The sequence below is a fragment of the Crinia signifera genome, chromosome 12, assembly GCF_055691185.1.
Source record: "Crinia signifera chromosome 12, ASM5569118v1, whole genome shotgun sequence".
Lineage (NCBI taxonomy): Eukaryota > Metazoa > Chordata > Amphibia > Anura > Myobatrachidae > Crinia > Crinia signifera.
In genome coordinates, this window is record NC_139228.1 from 25,936,486 (window position 1) to 25,956,560 (window position 20,075).

The 20,075-nt window shown below is 43.3% G+C and overlaps 1 protein-coding gene across 11 annotated transcripts in view; it reads right to left on the bottom strand.

The window, feature by feature from the left end:
* CDIN1 (CDAN1 interacting nuclease 1) overlaps positions 1-20,075 on the bottom strand; it is a 284,765-nt gene that overhangs the window by 159,017 nt on the left and 105,673 nt on the right. For all 11 annotated transcript variants that reach the window (XM_083166853.1, XM_083166848.1, XM_083166845.1 and 8 more), the window contains 5 exons: positions 18,883-18,962; positions 18,399-18,448; positions 14,487-14,554; positions 9,865-9,930; positions 8,468-8,573 (listed from right to left, as the gene is read on the bottom strand). In XM_083166853.1, coding sequence (XP_083022979.1) covers positions 8,468-8,573; positions 9,865-9,930; positions 14,487-14,554; positions 18,399-18,448; positions 18,883-18,962 — 370 coding nt within the window. The remainder of the gene's footprint in view (positions 1-8,467; positions 8,574-9,864; positions 9,931-14,486; positions 14,555-18,398; positions 18,449-18,882; positions 18,963-20,075) is intronic.

Below are 20,075 nucleotides of genomic sequence, written 5' to 3' on the forward strand. Positions count from 1 at the left end.
CAAATCTATAGCTTAGGAGCAGAATATGTTTTCTCCGACATTGGAATCCCGATTTACACAGGCTATTGACCTAGTAGGATAGGTGGCAAACGCAGCTCGCCACCGAGCCCGCAGCATGGCAAGCCCCCTGACCCCCCCCAAGGGGCTTGAACGCTCGTGCCCCCCCCCCCCCCCCCCCTCTGTCGGGCTCCTGACAGTTGGGATTCAGATGTCGGAGAAACAACAGTCGAAATCCCGACTGACGGTAAGTTATCCCTTAACCCTTCCTACGGTGTTATTTTATTAGACGTTTGTGCAATATAACATTATATACAGACTCTAGTGTCTGCTTGTCCTCTTCTACATACTTGGTTTATGTGGAATATACTTAATAACATGTACAGGTCATTACAGGATGATCAGTAACAGGATGGAGAGAGGTGCATAGTCTATCTGTGGTGCATAGTCTATGCAATGTTTCTCTGGAAGCCTCTCTGGTCAGTACTAGAGCACACATTGCAAATGTCACTTGTAAATGCCAATTAAGAAATTACAAGGAATTCTGAAAGGTAGGGTTTGCGGTTGCTGACATTCTTCTGACATAGAGGAGAACATCTGACCAGGGCCTTTGGCAAAATAGCGAAGGGGGAAAAAAATATATAAAGACATTTCAAGATCTGCGCTGTCAGCTCTTATCGTTGGTGAGGGCGAGATGCTTGTCGAATGTTAGTTCGGTGGGGGTGGGGGAGGCGACGCTGGATGTAGATGTAGAAGCCTTGCGGTAAAGTAGATAGGTGCAGAAAGCGCTGTCGCAATGGCGCGGTGCTCCTGGGTGACTTAACAATATTTGATAGAGTGAGGTAGGGGGGTGGGAGAGGGGACATTAAAGGGAGAGGGGGAGAAAAAAAAAAAACAGCACTCGCATTGTCAACTGGCCTGCATCTACAGACAGCCGGGGATGAAGACTAGATAGGAAGTGATTGCTAGCTATGCACTCAGCCAGTCAGTGAGAAGACTAAACGCAGCGTATATTAACCTCTTCTGCTTAGAGAACACTATCATTAGGCATCAGTTCATCAAAAAGTCAAAATAAACAAATTATTTAATACTGGAAATGAGGACAATTATTTGCTCATTTCTGTACCGCAGGGGACCGGTGTCAGCCGTCAGTAAGTCAGCTGCAAGGACAAAAGGGGGCACTCCGACTAAATATCGGCAACAAGGGAATCTAGGCAAAGTCTGACAGTGTGCCGATAACCAGATAAGATACAGTGCAGCTGCGTACAGATCCATATCAGTAGCAAGCAGTGACTGATATTGCCGTATCAGCTGCAAAACATCCTACATCCAAGCCTACAGGCAGAGTCATCTCTTACAGGGCAATCCCCACATTGTGGGTCTAGTGAATCCCACCACTGAATTCGCATCGCCCCTCTCTGCGTTTCCATTATTTATTTATTAACAGTTTCTTATATATAGCGCAGAATATTCAGTTTTACAATATGACACAGTGATACGACAAACTGGGTATTTACAGACAGTCAAAGGTATGAGGGCCCTGCTTGCAAGCTTACAATCTATAGAAAAAGAAGAACAGGGACTACGGACCATGTTGCGCTAATCTAACATTATATGGTTATCGCTAAGCCTTTTGTCCTCACCGTTTTCTATAGAGCAAAAAGTCGATGGACAGTATTAAATTAGGTCTACAGCTGTAAAGAAATACTGCAAATAAAACGAAGGCAATAATGCAGCTATCAATTGCTGAAATTGCGTTCTCTTTGCAGTTGTAACAGGAGCGATATCCTCTGACCAGTATCTAAGCAAAATGTGGAATCGTGGTATAATAGCGAATGCCGCAGAGTAGCTTCATATAAAAGGATACAACGAAAGTACATGTAATGTGTATCAAAAAGACAAACATTGTGAATATTTATAAGCACCCTGTTGGCTCCAAAAAACTTTCTTTAAAGACATCCCTGCTTAATATAATATTGTTATACAGATAGGAGTGAAACATATTCTTAGCATTTAAAAGCCAGATGGCAGTGCCAACGAACCATTGGCAATTCTATAATGGGTGCAATGTGGGCATCATACATGAGCCTAGGAGTCCAGGTGGTCTCACACCGCACCCATATTTTATTACTTACTTTTCCGGAGTCCCGTGTCAGAGCTGCAACCGTGGTGAAATAAAATCACAGGTAAAATGGCCACTGCACATGCACAGTAGGGATTTGGACACCAGAACATGGCGGGTGCCATGTTTTTGGAGACCTGCACATGCGAAGGAGGCCCTCCCCCTCTCTCTATTAAGACGCTTATGCAGAGAACCCTACAGAACTCACTTCTGGGAGGCTGCAGGAAAGTTTTACGATGTCATTGAAATGAAACATGCTGTAAAACTGATAAGAAAATAAAGTTTTCTTTAAACCCTGAGTTCAGCAAAATATTTAATTAATTTAAATCCCACGCTATTTATCAAAGCAAAACACTATGGCAGAACTAGAAATAAAGAAAACAGACACTAAGGGGTAAATTTACGAAGATGGGAGTTCGATGGCAGATGGGATGTTATTGTAGACAACCAACCAATCAGAATCTACAATCTTATTTATTAAGCACCTTCTAGAATATAATAGATCGTATCCGACTGGTTGCCCCTAGCAACATCCCATCTGTAAATAGAACTCCCATCTTAGTAAATAAACCCAATATTTGTGGGGTATGCCACAAAAGCACATCTTAGGAGCCTCTGTCCTTAAATGTGAATTTTGCTAAATTCCAATTTTCCACAACATTCGATGCATGGTTTTGTTATTCTGCTCTGCTGGGACAATGCGGTAACAATTTTGGTCATTTAAATATTTTTAAATGCCGATCCCGTCCTTGCGGTAATGAGGCAGGAGCCGCAGCCACAAGTTCATTAACAAAAGGCTTTTCCCAGCAGTGAATAGGGATTGTACCAGGCTCCTCTAGGAATCCTCCAGTGCAGTCAGGGTCAAAACTGCAGAGCGTGGCAGGATGGCATCACAACATGTCAACCAGCTGACGTGCTGTGACATCAAGGCTGACCTTTGGAGGCCTAGCCTGGGCTGCCTGTGGAGAACTGGAAACTGCCTGTGCATGACCAGCTCCTCGGCCTCCACACCTGACAGATTCCAGGATGTCCAGATTCAAGTTAGCATTTTAGATGAGGCAGAAAAAAATAAAGAATAAAACCAGAACAAATATAAATGTAATGGGTCGTCACAGTCATGCAAAGTGTCCGGCATTAAGCCATACAGAAAAGTTATAGCTGGAATATACAGATAAAGTATCACACGTACAAACAAAGCCCTCGGGACCTTCCCGGGTGTCAGGATCGCATGCGATGTATCGTTAGCGGTCCTGCCTGGCTTGATCCTTCCTGCTGGCGGTGCGACTCGCAGTATCCTATGTAATGCGCACGGGACCGCACATCGCATCAGACTTGCTGTCACATACGTGCGATTTGGACACTTTTCAAGGGATTGATCGCTTAAAAGGTGACCAAATCACATACAGATCACCCTAGTGTATGGGCACCTTAACCCTTTGAGTGCCAAAGTTGCTGTGAGAGATGTGCAAAAAAGCTGCTAAAAATGCCGGCGTCACTCACAGTGACTTTTAAAAAAAAAATTTGTGTGCAATTAATGGACTTCATTTGCGGGAAATAACTAAAGTGATTCATATTCCTCGACTTCAACCCTGGCATTGTTAGTGGATATTTTGCACCTCTCTGAAAGCAACGTTGGCACGTAAAGGGTTAAGTGGTTAAAACTATTTTTTTGCGTCTTAATGAAGGTAATCGTGAAGTAACAAATGAAGCATAAGCAAGTGTCAAGGGAATGGGTTATACAGGACATCTGTGACTGAGTACTTTACCTGAATTTGCAATATATTTAGCTAATACTGGGGCAGATGTATTAAGCCTTAACCAGAGATAAATGCAAGGGTGATAAGGAGAGATAAACGTCCAGCCAATCAGCTCCTTACTGACTTTTTTCAAACACAGCCTGAAACATGGCAGTTAGCAGGTGATTGGCTGGACGTTTATCTCTCTTTATCACCCTTGCATTTATCTCTTGTTAACATCTGCCCCAATGTTTTAAGGGCATGATTTGGTACCAGACGAAGTCCCAGTATGGTTGCAATTTACTCTTTTCTACTGCAATATCGTGCATGTGCGTTTAGCCCTACATTGTTGCTGTTTGTGGTCTTCATTTGTGTGTGCTGAACCAATGCAGTAAATTCACACACAGCAGAGAAAATAGGGAGGGTAAACCGGTTCAGTGGTATTAAATCTTACCAGAATCGGGACATCACAACTAATATTCTTAATAATAATAGGACAAACCACTACAACACATTTACCCTTTGAGCGCAAATGTTGCTGTGAGAGATCATCAAACTATCTGCTAAAAACGCCGGCGCCGCTCACAGCGACTGTTCTTTCAGTATAAATAAATACAAATACGGCCGGGTCAATTCATTGAAGTTTAATGAAATATTGCACCCAAACAAAGAACAATCGCTGTGAGCGGATATTCTGAGGGTCTCTCACAGCAACATCGATACGCAAAGGCTTAAACAGGTTATACACAGAAACACCTCGCGATTTCATTTCCTTCACATTTATTTCAATTCCAAACTTTCAGTGCTATTGAGATGTCTGCGTGTAATTAGTATGTTTTACTATATTAAGTCAACTTACAAAAAAATTCAGCTGTAATAGTGGTAAAAAATATATATATTAAAATTGTTTTGTAGTATTAATCTTAAAAAGCATTAAAACCTGGTTAATGATACATGAACCTTCAATTATAGCTACTTTTCATCCTCATTTCTGAGAATCATTTTATATTACAAATATATAATCTCCTTCAGCATTAGCATATAACTCCCCCCATCCCCATCCAGGTAAGTGATACAGCTACTTGACAGGTAGATCCCGCGTCCTAGGCTGTGGGCCAGAAGTATCAAGCTTCAAAAAGTGATACAATGGAGAGTGATAAACAACCAGCCAATCAGCTTCTACCTGTCATTTTTCAAAACCAGCCTGTAACATGGCAGGTAGGAGCGGATTGGCTGGCTGTTTATCTCATTTGTATCACTTTTTGAAGCTTGATACAGTACATCTGGCCCTGTATCTGCATGTGATCACTAAAACACGCTATAAGGATAACGGCCCCCCTTCCCTTCCCATCTCCAGTCATATGAAAGTACACATGTAAGATGTGACCAGAAATTCGATATATGTATCTTGCGCTACGCGAGTCCTATAAATCAGCTCCAGTGTGTATATCTTATACTGTACATATATCAGTTACCAGGGACAGAAAGAAATATTTAAATGAGCAAATACGGACAGAAGTAGCCTTTCCATGGTCACAGTGACCCCTACAGGCATCGAGAGGGGAAATGTAATTCCAGGTGTAATGATTTCTTGATCTGTTCCTCCTCGTCAAAATTACTGTATATGGGACTTAGCCCACACTGGGAAGGGAGATAAGCTGCTGTAACGGTGATTGAATTATAAACACAACATGAAACACGTTACATTACTACTAATACAGTATAAACCTCCTCCCCCCAACAGCAGTCCTGAACTCAGCACTGAAATAAGAACTTTTTTGATTTATAGATTTAGAATGTGTATTGGGGGAAAGTGCTACATCGCTTATACGGAATAGAAAATAATTGGACTTTGCAGATCTCAACGTCTATAACATGAAATAAGAAAAAACAGTTTGATCTTTGTCTGTTGAACTAGGACAACAAAGTGTTACCCTTTATGATACTTCGATGCCTGGTCTATGCAAATGCTTGAGTGCTCTTAATGACTGCAAACGAAATGTGCCTTATGGTGAGGAGCAGTCTCGTTACCAGTGACCGATAACGACATCAGCCTCTTAATATGAAAACAGTTACAGTATTGGCAGAAGTCCTGCCGGGCTGGTGGTGGTCTTGTGGCAACTTTATTTCATACACATCTTTTTAAGGGGCGAACGTAAAAAATCAGCTTGTAATGCTTTACTAATCAAGGACACGTTCGTTATAGCAGGGTTGGCGCGGGACGGGATTCGAGACCATAGTTTTAAATAATAACAGAGTTAAAGGAAGCCTGGCAAGAGGTGATATTGGCACGCCGTCCCTCTGGTATGCACTTCGTATCAGCCACCCTGTAAACACCATGAGACAATGAATATTCCAATTAAAGAGTCGCTATATGATAATAACACCTTCCAGGGCCCATAATGTGATAGAGTGTGAGAAATGAAGCGGAACAATCAGTTATATGTAAGTTTTTATACCTAAATGAATAACACTTTAAAGGTCAAGCATCCTTTGACCTTTAAACTGCACCCAAAAATTGGTAGAGGTAGTGTTGCATTGTATTTCTATCCCATTTGTAGTGTTCATTCTAGCACCCGCTATCTTTGAAAACCCATGCAGTTCCTGTTCCCTGCCTGGGGTGTCGCCGTCTGCTGTGGTGTTTTTAGCAGAGGTCTGGTTTGCATATCAGTGCTGATATACAGACGACACTGTGCTAGGTGCACTACAGTAGACAGCAACACCCCAGGCAGGGTAGAGGAACTGCATGGGTTTTCAAAGATAGCGGGTGCTAGAATAAACACTACATTTGGTTGTTCTGCTGTTCTTATATGTTCCCATGGAAATAACTAATTACAATACTCCCATAAAATTCAAATGTTCCCGGCCTTTGGCATGTGACTGTGTTTTTGCCTAATTTAGGAATTCTGAATTCAGTGGAAGAACCAGATTTTCTGTCTCCTGTTACATTGACCAAGCAGCAGACTCAAAGTCCGTCAGATAGAATTAAATGTTTCATCTGTTATTTTTGGCCCAACAAATAAGCCTTACATTAGCTTTGCATAACTTTGGGATACCTTTCCTTCATGTAACTGAAAGCCTGGACTTCTGTATCCAGTGCGTTCATGGGTTTCGCTTTGTGATAGTGATTTGCAGTGTCCCATAAACACAGAACAGCAGGACTTTGTGGATCCACCGTCCAAACCTAACAGCAGCACAACTAAGTCACAACAAAGATTCCATTCATGACCCTTATATGCTATTCTACCCAACAACAACGCACTTACTCATATACTTGCTTGCTTCCCCCTGTGCATACCGGTGGGAAACTGGGACCAGAGCCAGCAAGCAACATGGCATCCAGCGCTAAGAGAAGTGTTCTGCCACAGAACCAGCACATGGAGAATGAGGAGGGGGATTCTGATGGCACAGAGGACTCTAGGCAGGATGCATTCCCCGTAGCGCTGGTAGAAGGGAGCCTTGCCGAGCGCTTACGGTTAGTAAACACCTTCATTTTTGAATTTCAAGGATCAAATATCTTAAATAGTTTACATGATATCACATTTATGATGGTATATTTGGATTCTATCCATAAAATTTCAAAGGAATTGATATATACAGTATCATGGAAGATGCAAAATGGCCGTTAAAAACCATCCACTTGCCTGCTCTGTGACGTGCTCAAGGTCTCTATCACCCAGTTCCCAGATGTTTTGGATAAGCATACTGACAAACCTTTGTGTACCCCCTTGGTCACTACTTGCATGATTATATATACGAGCTATGTGCCCTTTTTTAAATTGAAATTAACTTACCTTTCCGGATCTTTTTCAAATAAAAAACTAAAACTGTAAAAAAAATGATTCTCAAAATAAATGGCACTCTCAGTCTTATCTAATCTCATTGTCAAAACTTGTTTTTTTTTTTTTACTTGACATTCTCTCATTGGTTTAAACCCCTTTGAGTGCCAAAATATCTGTGAGAGATGCACAAAATATCCGCTAAAATTGCCAGCGTCGCACACATTTGTTATATCGATTCAAACAAAAAATGTTGTGTAAAAAAAAAAAAAAAAGATCATATTTCCTATATAAGGTATTATGATAGATACAAATGATTGCTTGGCAATTTTCACACCTATTTTGACAAATTCACTTAGCACTCAAAGGGTTAAGGACAAGAAAACTGTATCCCTAAAGCTTTTTCCACTAACATCCTTGATCAGCCCTCATCTTGTTCTCTATCCAGAAGTAATGCGTCATTTCACCTGTGTTAGTGACCGAGGTGTATGTAACAATACAGTATTAGTACGTAGATGCTTACTAAATTGGGTGAAGGATATAACCTGTTAATCACATTTCCATGTCTGTGGCTACTTTCCCTACTTTTTATGATTCAAATAAACCCAAATTTAAGTAATTATTCCGGCGATACCTAAACTCGCAGCGGCTTCTACATAGGGAGAAGACATTCTCAGACCCATCGATCATATGCACTGAACTTCATTTTCTGGGTTTCCAATTACGCCATGAGAGTGAAGCTATTGCAAATGATAGAACAGTCCAGATATATGTTCCGATGGGCACGTTTATAGTGGAATCCCTTCCTGTCCATCAATGCGCAGCACACCCACCTGTTCCAGTAGCTCCAGAACTGATCCTGTAGGTACATGCGATGACTGCTCTCATCTCCAAAGGACGCTTTGCTTTCAATCCAATGAATTACATGTCCATCCACAGCTAACAAGGAAACCATAAGTAGTATAAAAACAGGGCTTTCACAATCAGGTGACTATGCAAAACTTACTAATTACGCATTAGCTAAGGTAAGACGGTACTAGGTGTTCGCAGTGGAGTCAAGATGGGGGTGGGTGGTGGGTTTGGGTACTTTTACCCAGGCCCCGCTCTTCCCTCCCTTGCAGGGTCAGGGAGCCAGGCAGTGGGGAGAGAGATGGCATGCATGCAGCACAGCCTCTCTACACAGCTCAGCACACGCTGCTCAGTGCTGTGTGCTGAGCTGGGGAGCTGAGACAGCTGCAGTCTGTCACTTCTTTCCCTCTGTGTGTGCGAAGAGGCACCCGCCCCGCACAAATTACAGGGGTTTTCCCCCCACAGGACCTTTATTTTATCAGGGCCTGGCCGAACTGTAGGTGCCCGTGAGTGTTCATTATAAATTTATTTGTGATTGAAACCTGGTGCCCATACACGGTGCAAATAACACGTGCAATTTTAACTTTTTGGTTCAAATTGCATCACTTCTAGTGTTTTTTAGGCAAAAAAGTGCAGACAGGTATTTTTGAACAAGGTCACATCGCATTTAGTTCAAATAGCATAGCACTAAGGCTCCAGCTGTATAGCACACATTGTATAGCTCAGATCCCACCCAGCACACATCTCACCATGTGCGGGCACCATTACAGATGGGTTATGCGCTGTCATCATCTCTGGACCTAAATCCTGATCGTCAAGTCCCACCACCAGCTTTATGGGTGACTTGCCACTATCAGCTTGCACTCTGCTTATGTATGGATTTAAACTATGATGTATAGTGATTGAAAGAGAATTGCATATCCACAACCGCACATGTGCAAGCTGACATCAGCTGCCTCCGTGATGTCACTAGTTCCTAGCAAGCCTATAGGCTGCTATCTCCGTACGGTCAGGTGACAGTGTCTGCTACCACTGTGCTTCCAATGTGTGCGTTCCTAGAAGCATCAGCTACTATGAAATGTGCAGGCTAGATTCATTACAGCGTAAAGCATCCTGGCAATAGGCCTGATTCAGCTTTGTTGGAAAAGCAAAAAAAACACACAACTGGGGAAAACCATGCTGCACTGCAGGTGGGGCAGACGTAACATGTGCAGAGTAAGATTTGGGTGGGGGTGTGTTTAAATTGAAATCTGGCTGCTTTATTTTAATACTGTAATTTAGTTTATACCCTGCACAGAAACACAATAACTCACCAAATCAAACCATCTCTGCACATGTTACATATGCCCCATCTGCAGTGCAGCATGGGTGAAAGACTCACCTACTGGCACCTCCAGGATGAAGTCTGGAGTTTTATCATAGCCCTTTATACGCAGCTGGTCTTCATCTGCAGATAAAGAAAGAGCTGATTAGTAATGAACTTATGAATTACTACAATCACTTTTAGAAATATGTATCATGCCAATCTGTCCCATAAATAAGGAGAAAGCAGTTGTCACATTATTGGGGTGATTCTAATCACCACCATCCCCTGCATGTTCGTGCACGGGAGTGATGGTGAGCGACTGTGCACGTGCACATACTTTTATGTGCACGTGCAGCCGCTTGGTGCGAGCGGGCACGGCAAACTGCTTGTTCTTCGTTCCGTTCACACCTAGCAGTGTGGGTGGGGCAGCGGGGAGGGGCTAGCTGCATGCATGGGAACACCCAGCATTTCAAGGGCGTTCCCATGGGCAGGCGAAGCGAGGACTAGGGGGGGGGGGGGGCAGCTGACCTCAGCGGATGTCAGCTGTCTACACGCTTCATGTACAGGGAGCCCCCATTTGTAAGACACCAGTGCCGCAGCCCCATAAAACAGAGGAAAATGCCATATTGCAATTTAAGCAATTCCAAAAAGTCCAACATTTTAGGAGCTTGTATGCGCAGGGTAATACCACCTGAAGATGCCATCACCACACGTACGAAGCTTCCCGGCCAGAGAAGGGCCGTGCGATCCATCACAGGTGGGGTGCAGCTAAACCAGATAATCCTACGACTCTGCACCCATATTTGGGATGACCGGTTATAGGACGACGATTGCTCTATTTCAAATTCCCATGAAAAATGTGTTTCTTATTGACCCCATACGCACCGATAGTAAATTAAGGGCCAGATGTACCAAGCTTAAAAATGAATAAAGTGATTATCCACCAGCCAATCAGCTCCTACCTGCCATGTTATAGGCTGTGTCTGAAAAATGACAGGTAGGAGAAGATTGGCTGGTTGTTTATCACATTCCACTTCTATCACTTTATGCAGCGGGTACGGGTCATTAGGTTGGCCACTAAAGGTCGACATGACTTAAATCGACACGTGAAATAGGTTTACATGGCTAAAGTCAACAGGGTTGGAAGATTGATACAAACATGAGGCAGACAATGGGAAGTTCGACAGCCAACAGGTCAACGTGAGGTTTTTTTTATGGTTTATTTGTCTCAAATGTCAACATAGCCGACGCGGACACCGTCAAAGTGAACTGTGTCCCCTCGCATAGCTTGTTGCGCTCGCCATGTTTCCGGCTCGGTACAATATTACCAGGGCTTGCTGGAGGAGCCCAGATCAGCATCCGTTTAGGACAGCAACAGACAGAACACAAGTTCCGTGTGGTTTATAGTCACAAGACCCTAGCGTTTGCTTTCTGGCTAATGGTGGTTCTCAAACCCAGCAGGATTAAGCCGTGGGTCTCTCTAAATCATCTAACTGGCATGTTCTTCTACTGTACAATGCCTACAGTAAACTATATAGTCATGAGCCAGAGTTTATCATGTACAACGGGACTACTGTTCTGCCAAGTGCCCTCGTAAGTACAACGCTAATCGCACATAAGCCTTCAATATCCTCTCTCTCCTTTCTAAAGTTGCCACAGTTTGATCAGAAAAGCCCTCATGTGTCATAACATATTGCCCTTGACTTTTGAAACCCAGGAGAACGCTATAGCATTTTGTAGAAGCCTATAACAGGCATTGCTGTACGTCTCCAACCAACCCTAACTAATGACCTGGATATGTAACGGGGAAGGCTGTGTGGTCCTGTCCTAACACCTGCTGGGTTACTGACACTGCCTTCCAAGTGCTCTTTCTGCTTCACCTTTGATTAGAATTAATGACGGTTCCCAGAGGTAGTAAAGCTTTCCTCCCATCCATCTATGTTCCCGGGACAAACATCTCACAGAGACCATGTGCTAATTTCTCCTGTGAGAACACCCGCTTGGCAGGATCAGTCAGAGGGAAGGAATCAGAAAGAGTTAACGGTAATAACCATTTGTGTGTGTGTAAGATAAGAAAAGCAAGAGTATATAAACCGTGTATAAACAATATAATAACTTTACAGCACGGCTTATAAAAGCGAAAAAAAATAATTTGGTAAGAAATCTCCAGGTTTGTTTTTGTGGCAATCATTTACACGGCAAAATCAAACCGGTTTTGCCGTGTAAATGACTAGCGCTTTAAAAAAAACTGGAGATTTCTTAACAAATCTCTCCCTTTCTGAATCTCTCACCCAATTTCATCCGAAATATCTATAAAAAGATGTCCAAAGCTTCTGAGTCACGCCATAGGGCTGTTTAACATGAAAGGAGGCTAGCTGTTGCGTGAATTTGGCCGGGCCCGGGCGAGATAATCACCAACAATTGAATCCCCCCCCCCCAGTGCATCACTACATAGAAAAATATAATCCACATTTTCATATTTAAAATTCATACATTAGTACAAAAAAATGCATAAAAATGCAACATACACTAGCGTGCTTAGGCCAGAGTGGCCAATAACAGCTGCTGTTACACCGTACAGTATGTATATAATCTGCATTGGTGGCTCTAGATTCCAGCATTGCTGGTAATGGGCCGATACAAGCGGCAATATCACATAACCCAAATGATGGCTCTCATCCCATGACAGGAAAAGTAATACTGCTGCACATATTAAAGCATTTTCTTTCAGCTACTTATTCTATAAAATATTAATTACACGCCAGCAAGGGTGTGCTGTTTATACAATGTATTAGATAACAGAGTTCCTGCTCGGCCCTAAATCAATAAGAGCCTGTTTGGCATCAATCATCCCGAACTCCCCTCCCTGGCAATATGCATGCTCCGTAATGCTCATTTCCCCTCATTCCTAAACCTTACCTACAGCATTCCCAGAGACAGCAGCGATGCCATTAATGGCAAAGCCTGATGCTCAAACGCAGGCGGAGGAGGAGGACATCCAGTCTATGTCACCCTCCCCCATTTATATTCACACAGAAAACGCTTTCTGTAACCGTGCGCTAACCCACAATACATTCACGGCCCAGGAGATACCAGGCAGAGATTTGTTTTGAGGACCTGTTTAGATTTAATCTATACAGAAAGAGGCTCATGTACAATATTTGAGGTACTATGAAAGCTGGATATCCTGCGATCATAGGCCCTTATTCTGGTTCACTCGCAAAGGCAAATTCCTTCCCATATGGACAAAACCATGTGCACTGCAGGGGTCGGATGTAACTTGTGCAGAGAGAGAGAGAATTAGATTTGGGTGAGTTATTTTGTTTCTGTGCAGGGAAAATACTGACTGCTTTATTTTTACACTGCCATATAGATCAAACTTTGAAGTAAAACTCCACCCAAATCGAACTCTCTCTGCACAAGTTGCAGTGCACATGGTTTTGTCCATATGAGAACCAGAATAATCCCCATAGTCCTCATACTTGCCTACTTTTGAAAAACAGTTTGAGGGAGATTATAGTTGGTAGTAGAATTTTGCACAGCGCCCGATTGAGGGGGCGTGTCATGCGCTCCACTAAAAGGGCGTGTCTAGTTCCATATATGGAGAAATTGTGAAAACAGATTGTGAACGTGGCACCTAGAAGCGTGGGTGTGCACTGCTACATCTGAGAGGAATATTTTAAAATGATTTGTATCCAAATGTAGATGAGCCCCAAAGCAGTTAGTAAGAGCTACTATACTTGGTAAAGTGCTGGGAAATGCTACTGATGATACAATGTAAATGTATCTGTCTCTCATTCTTTTTTTCCCCAAAAAATGTAACAGTGTAATGTGGGCTAGGTGAAATTAGGGAGATTGCTAGACTAATGAGGGAGAGAGGGAGATTGCTGCTATTTGAGGGAGTCTCCTGCAGATTGCAGGAGGGTAGGCAGCTATGCATAGTCCTATCAGTAATAAGATGAGTAGAAAGAACAGATGAACCCCATGAGTACATGGATTAGCATCATCATGCTCAAAAAAGAACAAAGTGCCTTCCACTTTAAGCAATTCCAACAGGCATAAGGTAGCAGTATAAAGATAAATAGACAATACAAAAATGTATTTAAAGCATTTCCTTATGCTAGCATATTTTATTTGTCTATTGTTTTCATCCTGCTGCATACATGTAGAATATTTGCGGCAGGTGTATTCATACAGTTTGTGTATTTTTTAAATTGTGGGTAGGATGTAACTAAGTCGAGTTCAACAGCCATACGGGGTACCGGTCGAAAGCGGGAGGTTTTTTTTAACCCTTTGAGTTGCTTTGAGATGCTCCCACTCCCACGTGCCTATATTAAAGGCCTGAGGCAATAATGGGACGGCAGAAGGGCTGGCCCCGTGGGTTTCTGGCTAATATTGCGAAAACTCTAAAGTCCTGAACAACAAATAAACCATAATAGCTGCATATTTATATTATATATAATGTTTGACCTCATCACTGGTTATGCCGGACACTTGCTTCATGTAATTCAGGTATATTTGTTAGCTCTGTAATGCTCAGCCCTCGTGTAAGCACAGTGGCAGTAGGTTACTTTATCTTTAGTCTTTCGTGTAGTATTTAATTGTTTATTAGCAGTGACAGTTCCTTTGGCAAGCAGATTAATCCCATAAGACTGGTCAGAAATGTTCTTTGCAGTACAGACGTAGTAATATCTTACCTAGGAAGGCCAGGTTTCTCTCCAAGAGCTTCTCCCTCAGCAGCACTTCATGCTCATAACCAATAGAACTGTGCGATCGGTTAGTTAAGGAATTGGACATGTCAGTAAATGTCACATTATATAATTATATGCACAAACAGTACAACAGAGGGGACATATACGGATGACCGGTGAACAAAATACCAACGTGGCATCCTGAAGGTCTTTTCCACAACCTGACCCTAACCCTACCCAATGGTGCCAAACCCTAACTCCCCGCTGCCTGAACCAAACCCCGATCCCCGGCAGGACTATTCCAGGCCACATTCTCACTGCACGGGGTTCCTGGTTCTTGATATTCCAGCGGTGGCATCCTGAACGGTTTGAATTTCCGGCACCGGGGTTTTGAGGTCAGTCAGGATGTCCGTATCAGAATATTGAACACCGGCATCCTCGCTGCCGCATGCTGATTTCATCCGTGTCAAACCTCAGAAAGCGATAAAATGGAGAACCAATCAGCTTCTAGCCCAATTTAATTTGTGCTCAAACGTTTAATACCTTACCTATTACGTTAATGTGTTCTGTAGCCCTGTAATGCCATCGGAAAGTTAAGCAGACCCCCTTCGATATCAGTAAATTGATCGGTAAAACTTACTGTCTAGCGACCAAGAGAATTTAGACACCAAAGTCCGCCTCAACATAAATACAATGTCTGCAATATCAAAAACTATACCCCAAATGCATTCTGGGCAATAGACAAAAAAAAGTCTAAAACTGCCCAATGTAATGAACATCTGTGACCAGGCAAGAAGGGCAGAAATATAAAAATAGGCGAATTGTTCCGCAGGGAGTGAAGGAGTGAGAGCGAGAGGAAGATGGATAAGTGGAGGGTGAGGACGAACGGGGAAATAATACGAGATCTTCTAAGCGATTTCCGACTCTAATAGTGGCCTGAACACTTAGATGCTCTATAATGTTACTGCCTGTTATTGATGTATCCCGCTGACCAGCAGGCAAAACCTGTAAATAATCTCACAGGCCATTTTCTGCCCAATGAGAAACCTAGGCCTTAGCTTCCCGTAATCCTCAAAAGCCTTCCTGTGAAACAGCCCCCTGCCATTTGCAAAGAGCCTTGTCTCTGTGCTTTACTCCGTGCATATATAATTAGAGAGTTATATTTAAAATCAATACACAATCCTTCAGAAGACATTATGCTTTTAAAACCTTAAACTTTCAATTGATTTTTAACTATTTTATGTGCCCTGAAATTAACATGTAATTTCTGAAAACTTTCGCCCTGATGTAACACTTCCTTATGGCCATAAGTCACCGGGCTCCCGCAACGCGTGCCAGCTAAGGCTCATCGGGGGACAGGCGCACTGGTAGAAGTGGAACACAGCCAGATCTTAAGGGGAGAGGGTTAAGTCGCGTAAGGAGCACCTGTCGGGATACTACGCAACAAAATGCCGGAGACATTTCTCTCACCGCTGGCTTCCCCACTGTCGGGATATCATATGCATCCCGATACATATAGTGGCAATTCATTTTCAAGATTAACTTACTGAGTTTCGAAGCCCTACATGACCAAGGCCCAAGGTGCCCGAAGCAGCTTCTGATTCCATACTGGCCCACCCTAGTACTGCGATCTGTAGATAAAGGACTTTTAGCAGTACCTAGAATCTCCCATAATTCATCTGGGGGTCAAGCTTTTAGCCATGCAGCTCTGACTCAATGGAAATCACTTCCTGCATAGTTCGAGGGGCCCCCACTCTAAACAACCGTAATAGATTCAAGACTTTCCTGTTTACTCAAGCATTGCCTTACTTTCTTTAAGTATAGTTTATGAAAAGCTTTTCTGTACTTCCTTGATCCCATACATTCATTCTGTTAAGCACCTTGAGTCCTATACAAATAAAAGCATTATGATTATTATTACATTACAATGGGATATAGGTGGTACAAAATTGTAATAAAATAAAACCATAATATATACATGGGACACAAGTATGTGTAAGTACAAGCTGCTGAAAATGGGGTGGAGATCTTTAGATCCCCATCGATGGGTACCACCATCACTCTACTTGGGGTGGAACTGAGGGGTAAATGTATGAAGCAGTGATAAGGGAGGAGAAGTGATAAAGTGCCTGGTACTTTATCACCGACCAATCAGCTCTTAACTGTCCCTTTTTAAACCCAGCCTATAACTTAACAGTCAGGAGCTGATTGGCCGGTGATAAAGTACCAGGCACTTTATCACTTCTCCTCCCTTATCACTGCTTCATACATCTATCCCCCAAATGCGGTAAAGCAGGTGTAGAGGGTGGTTAAAGTCTCTCCTATTACTTGAGTTGGGTATTTATGTTTTCCTTGGGGCATTGCCCTCCTGACTGTATGTTGCACCTAATAGGCACGGATAGGCTGCAAGCCCAATCTCCCTACTGCGATTGGCTCCCCGAACATTTACACGCTGCATCACTTCCTACATCAGCGTGTCCCCCCCCCCCCCGATTGGCTGCAACTTCTTTACGATTGTGATCAGCAAGAAACCTGCATGCCTCACTTATTCCATTTCACAACTAGTAATGCAGAGAATACAAATACACCCATTTATTAATGGCCTGTCACATGTAGTTCCTTTAGATAAATCTCTTGAGAACGCACAAAGTCAAAGCCTGCCGAGTAATGCCACTTCATATTGCAGGGATGATATTTCTCAATATCTCCACAGGCCAATCAAGCATTTCCCTGATAGGTTCTATCAAATGCTAATCAATTATTTCCTCACCAGCCATGATTTTCTTCTCTTTTTTTTAAAACCACAAAGCCATTACGGACCATTATAACTCACTCCTGGCTGCCAATAGCTGCAGATATAATGCTAGCAGTTTGTTGGCTGTGCGTAGCATTAGGCAGGGTCACATAAAAGGTGCACTATATTTGGCCTAAGAAAGAAGTGCATTAATACTTCAAACTAATATACTAAACACTCGTCTCTTCATTGAAGTGGCCGGAATCCCTGTGTTACAAGCAACTTAAGATGTGAGACCGATATAAGCTGGCAGGCTACATGTATTACGCAGCAGCGCACAGAATAAAAATCCGACACTGTGTATTACGTGAGGATAAGAACCCCCAGGACACAGCGAGGGGGGGTGGGGGGCTGCTAGGCTATTGGCTTATTAGTAGCATCTGCCACCAAGCAGAACCATCTCCTGATACAAAAAAAATAAAAATAAAAACTAGTTTGATAACTGCACTCCACTGCAGAGGCGGAACTACCATTGGTGGAGCAGGTGCATTGCAAGGGGCCCATGATGACTAAGGGGTCCACTGCTGCCCACACCAGCAATTAGTTTTCCCCCAGGGCCTCCCGCAGATCGTTTTGAGCAACGTAAAATGAATGAGCCCAGTGCAGGGAGCCGGGTGGGCCCCGCTTCCTGAGGGAGGTGGCACTTACCTTAGAGAGGTGGGGCTGACCTTGTGTTCAGTACTGATAGGAGTCCTGCCACCTATCAGCGCTGATGATCACAGTAACATGCTGCCTCTGATTCACTTCTGTCTGTGATTTAAGGCATCTCATAACTGGTGAAATTTCACTGTCAGGGTATGTCTGACCGAGTGCCAAACTGAGAAGAGCCAAATCACCCACTGTCTTCCCCTCTCACCCACTCTTTCTCCCTGTCACACTCTGCCTTTGCCTGCCTTACACTGTCACCCTCTTCTTCTCCCTGTCACCCACTGCCGTTGGATATGAGAACTTGGGGTGGGGGAAGGGAGCCTAAATTATATTTTTGCACCTGGGCTCACCACCACTGCTCCACTATCCACTTGTGAATGAGTGACCTCTGTATAATGCTGTATAATAACGCACAAGCAGTGACATTTAGGAAAGTGTTCCGTACGACTATAAAACACAGGTGCGGTTCAGGATACTGTTTGATACAATCCACCAAGGGTCCGTTACAGCAGTCATTGATAATACACTGAAGGAAAAGAAAAAGAAACCGGATTAGAATAGTCATTTATATTTTGCTGCTCACCAGTCATATTATGTAAGGCAGGGGTGGCTAAACCGGTCTTTGAGATCTACCAACGGTCTACGTTTTCGAAATCCCCTAGCCGGTGCACAGCTGTAGTCATTACTAACTGTCACATTTTAAAACCCGCTGCATTCATTCCTGCTATAGATCCACAGGTGGCCTGAGACACACGAACAGTTGGAAGATCTCAAAGCCACCCCTATCCTACAGGATCACACATGGTTACTCCTGGCACAGAAGGCAGCGATGAACAATGAACCCAACAAGAGAGCTACCCAAGGGCATCTTGTAAACTCTGGAACATCATTATTGTATAGCTGTTCCAATTCAATTAAATGGCAGGACATTTTCCCCATGGCTTGGCTATAGAGTATTACCTGATGGACCTGATTGGCAAGAACAGGGTCAGAGATCAGGGACGGCTCACGCAGCAAGCTATTCAAGAGGGGTTTTGTGGCTGAAAAAAAAACAATACAGGTAAGAAAAGAACAAATATGAAGAATATTGACACAGATGTGTCTTCATATATGTGCATCATGTGATGCCATCCATGAGTAGCATAATACCACCCTCATTTTCCTCAATATACTAAGTGCTTACGATTAGTCAAAGAGGGGGAAAAAAGTCACAGTTGAAAGGGGGAACTCAATTAGCTGTTGCCATTTACTGCAAGATACATGATCTATGTATTTAAATAGCCCCCGAAGCAGGTTGCACTTAACATGGATTTCTTTTTGAGCCTTCACCAGGGGAGGCTCAGTTCCAAATTCAAATAGGGTAGGCCCAGCCACTGCCACCAACTACCATTCCAAACTGACTCACTGCAGTTGGTGTTGCTCCCCCATTTGAATTTTGAACTTTGCTGCAGCCCTTCCTACCTCTGGAGCAACCACTGGTCTTCACAGCCCACAGAGTGCCAGTACTAACACAGAGACCTGGGAACTGACCCTTCTATGTGTTATTGCCTGAAAACAGATCAATTTAGTGATCAAGAATAAAGGGCTGTGATTCAATAGCCTGGGGCAGAGGTTCCCAATCTTTTTCGGATCGCGGCACCCTAGAGTTTCAGAATTTTTCCGCGGCACCCCTAGGCCCCCCAAAAAATATATATATAAATTAAGTAGCTTGTGTTTATATGTGTTTCTTAGGTTCAGTTATGTGGTAAAGGGCAGGATTTGCTTCTGATTATACACATATTTTATGATTGGCAGCCACCAGCACTGGTTTTGTCCATAAATAATTGACCATAAATAATTTGAATTGCGCCTGGTCCACCAACCCGTGGCACCCCTGCAAGTGTCCCGAGGCACCCCAGGGAGCCACGGCACACAGTTTGGGAACCACTGGCCTGGGGGTTTTATCCTGAGGCTACCGCCACATTGTCACCCCCTGTTAAATGTATACGGCTAATTGAATTCCTCCATAAGCATAAATCACGGGTCGCTCACATCAGATCTGTTTCTTTGACTTTTTACCTTGTTTGTTCAACATTGTATCTCACTTTTAGTGTATTCGTGTTTGACGCTAGCAAGTCTGGAGCGTGCGAAACAAGGCTATCTGGCATGATTAA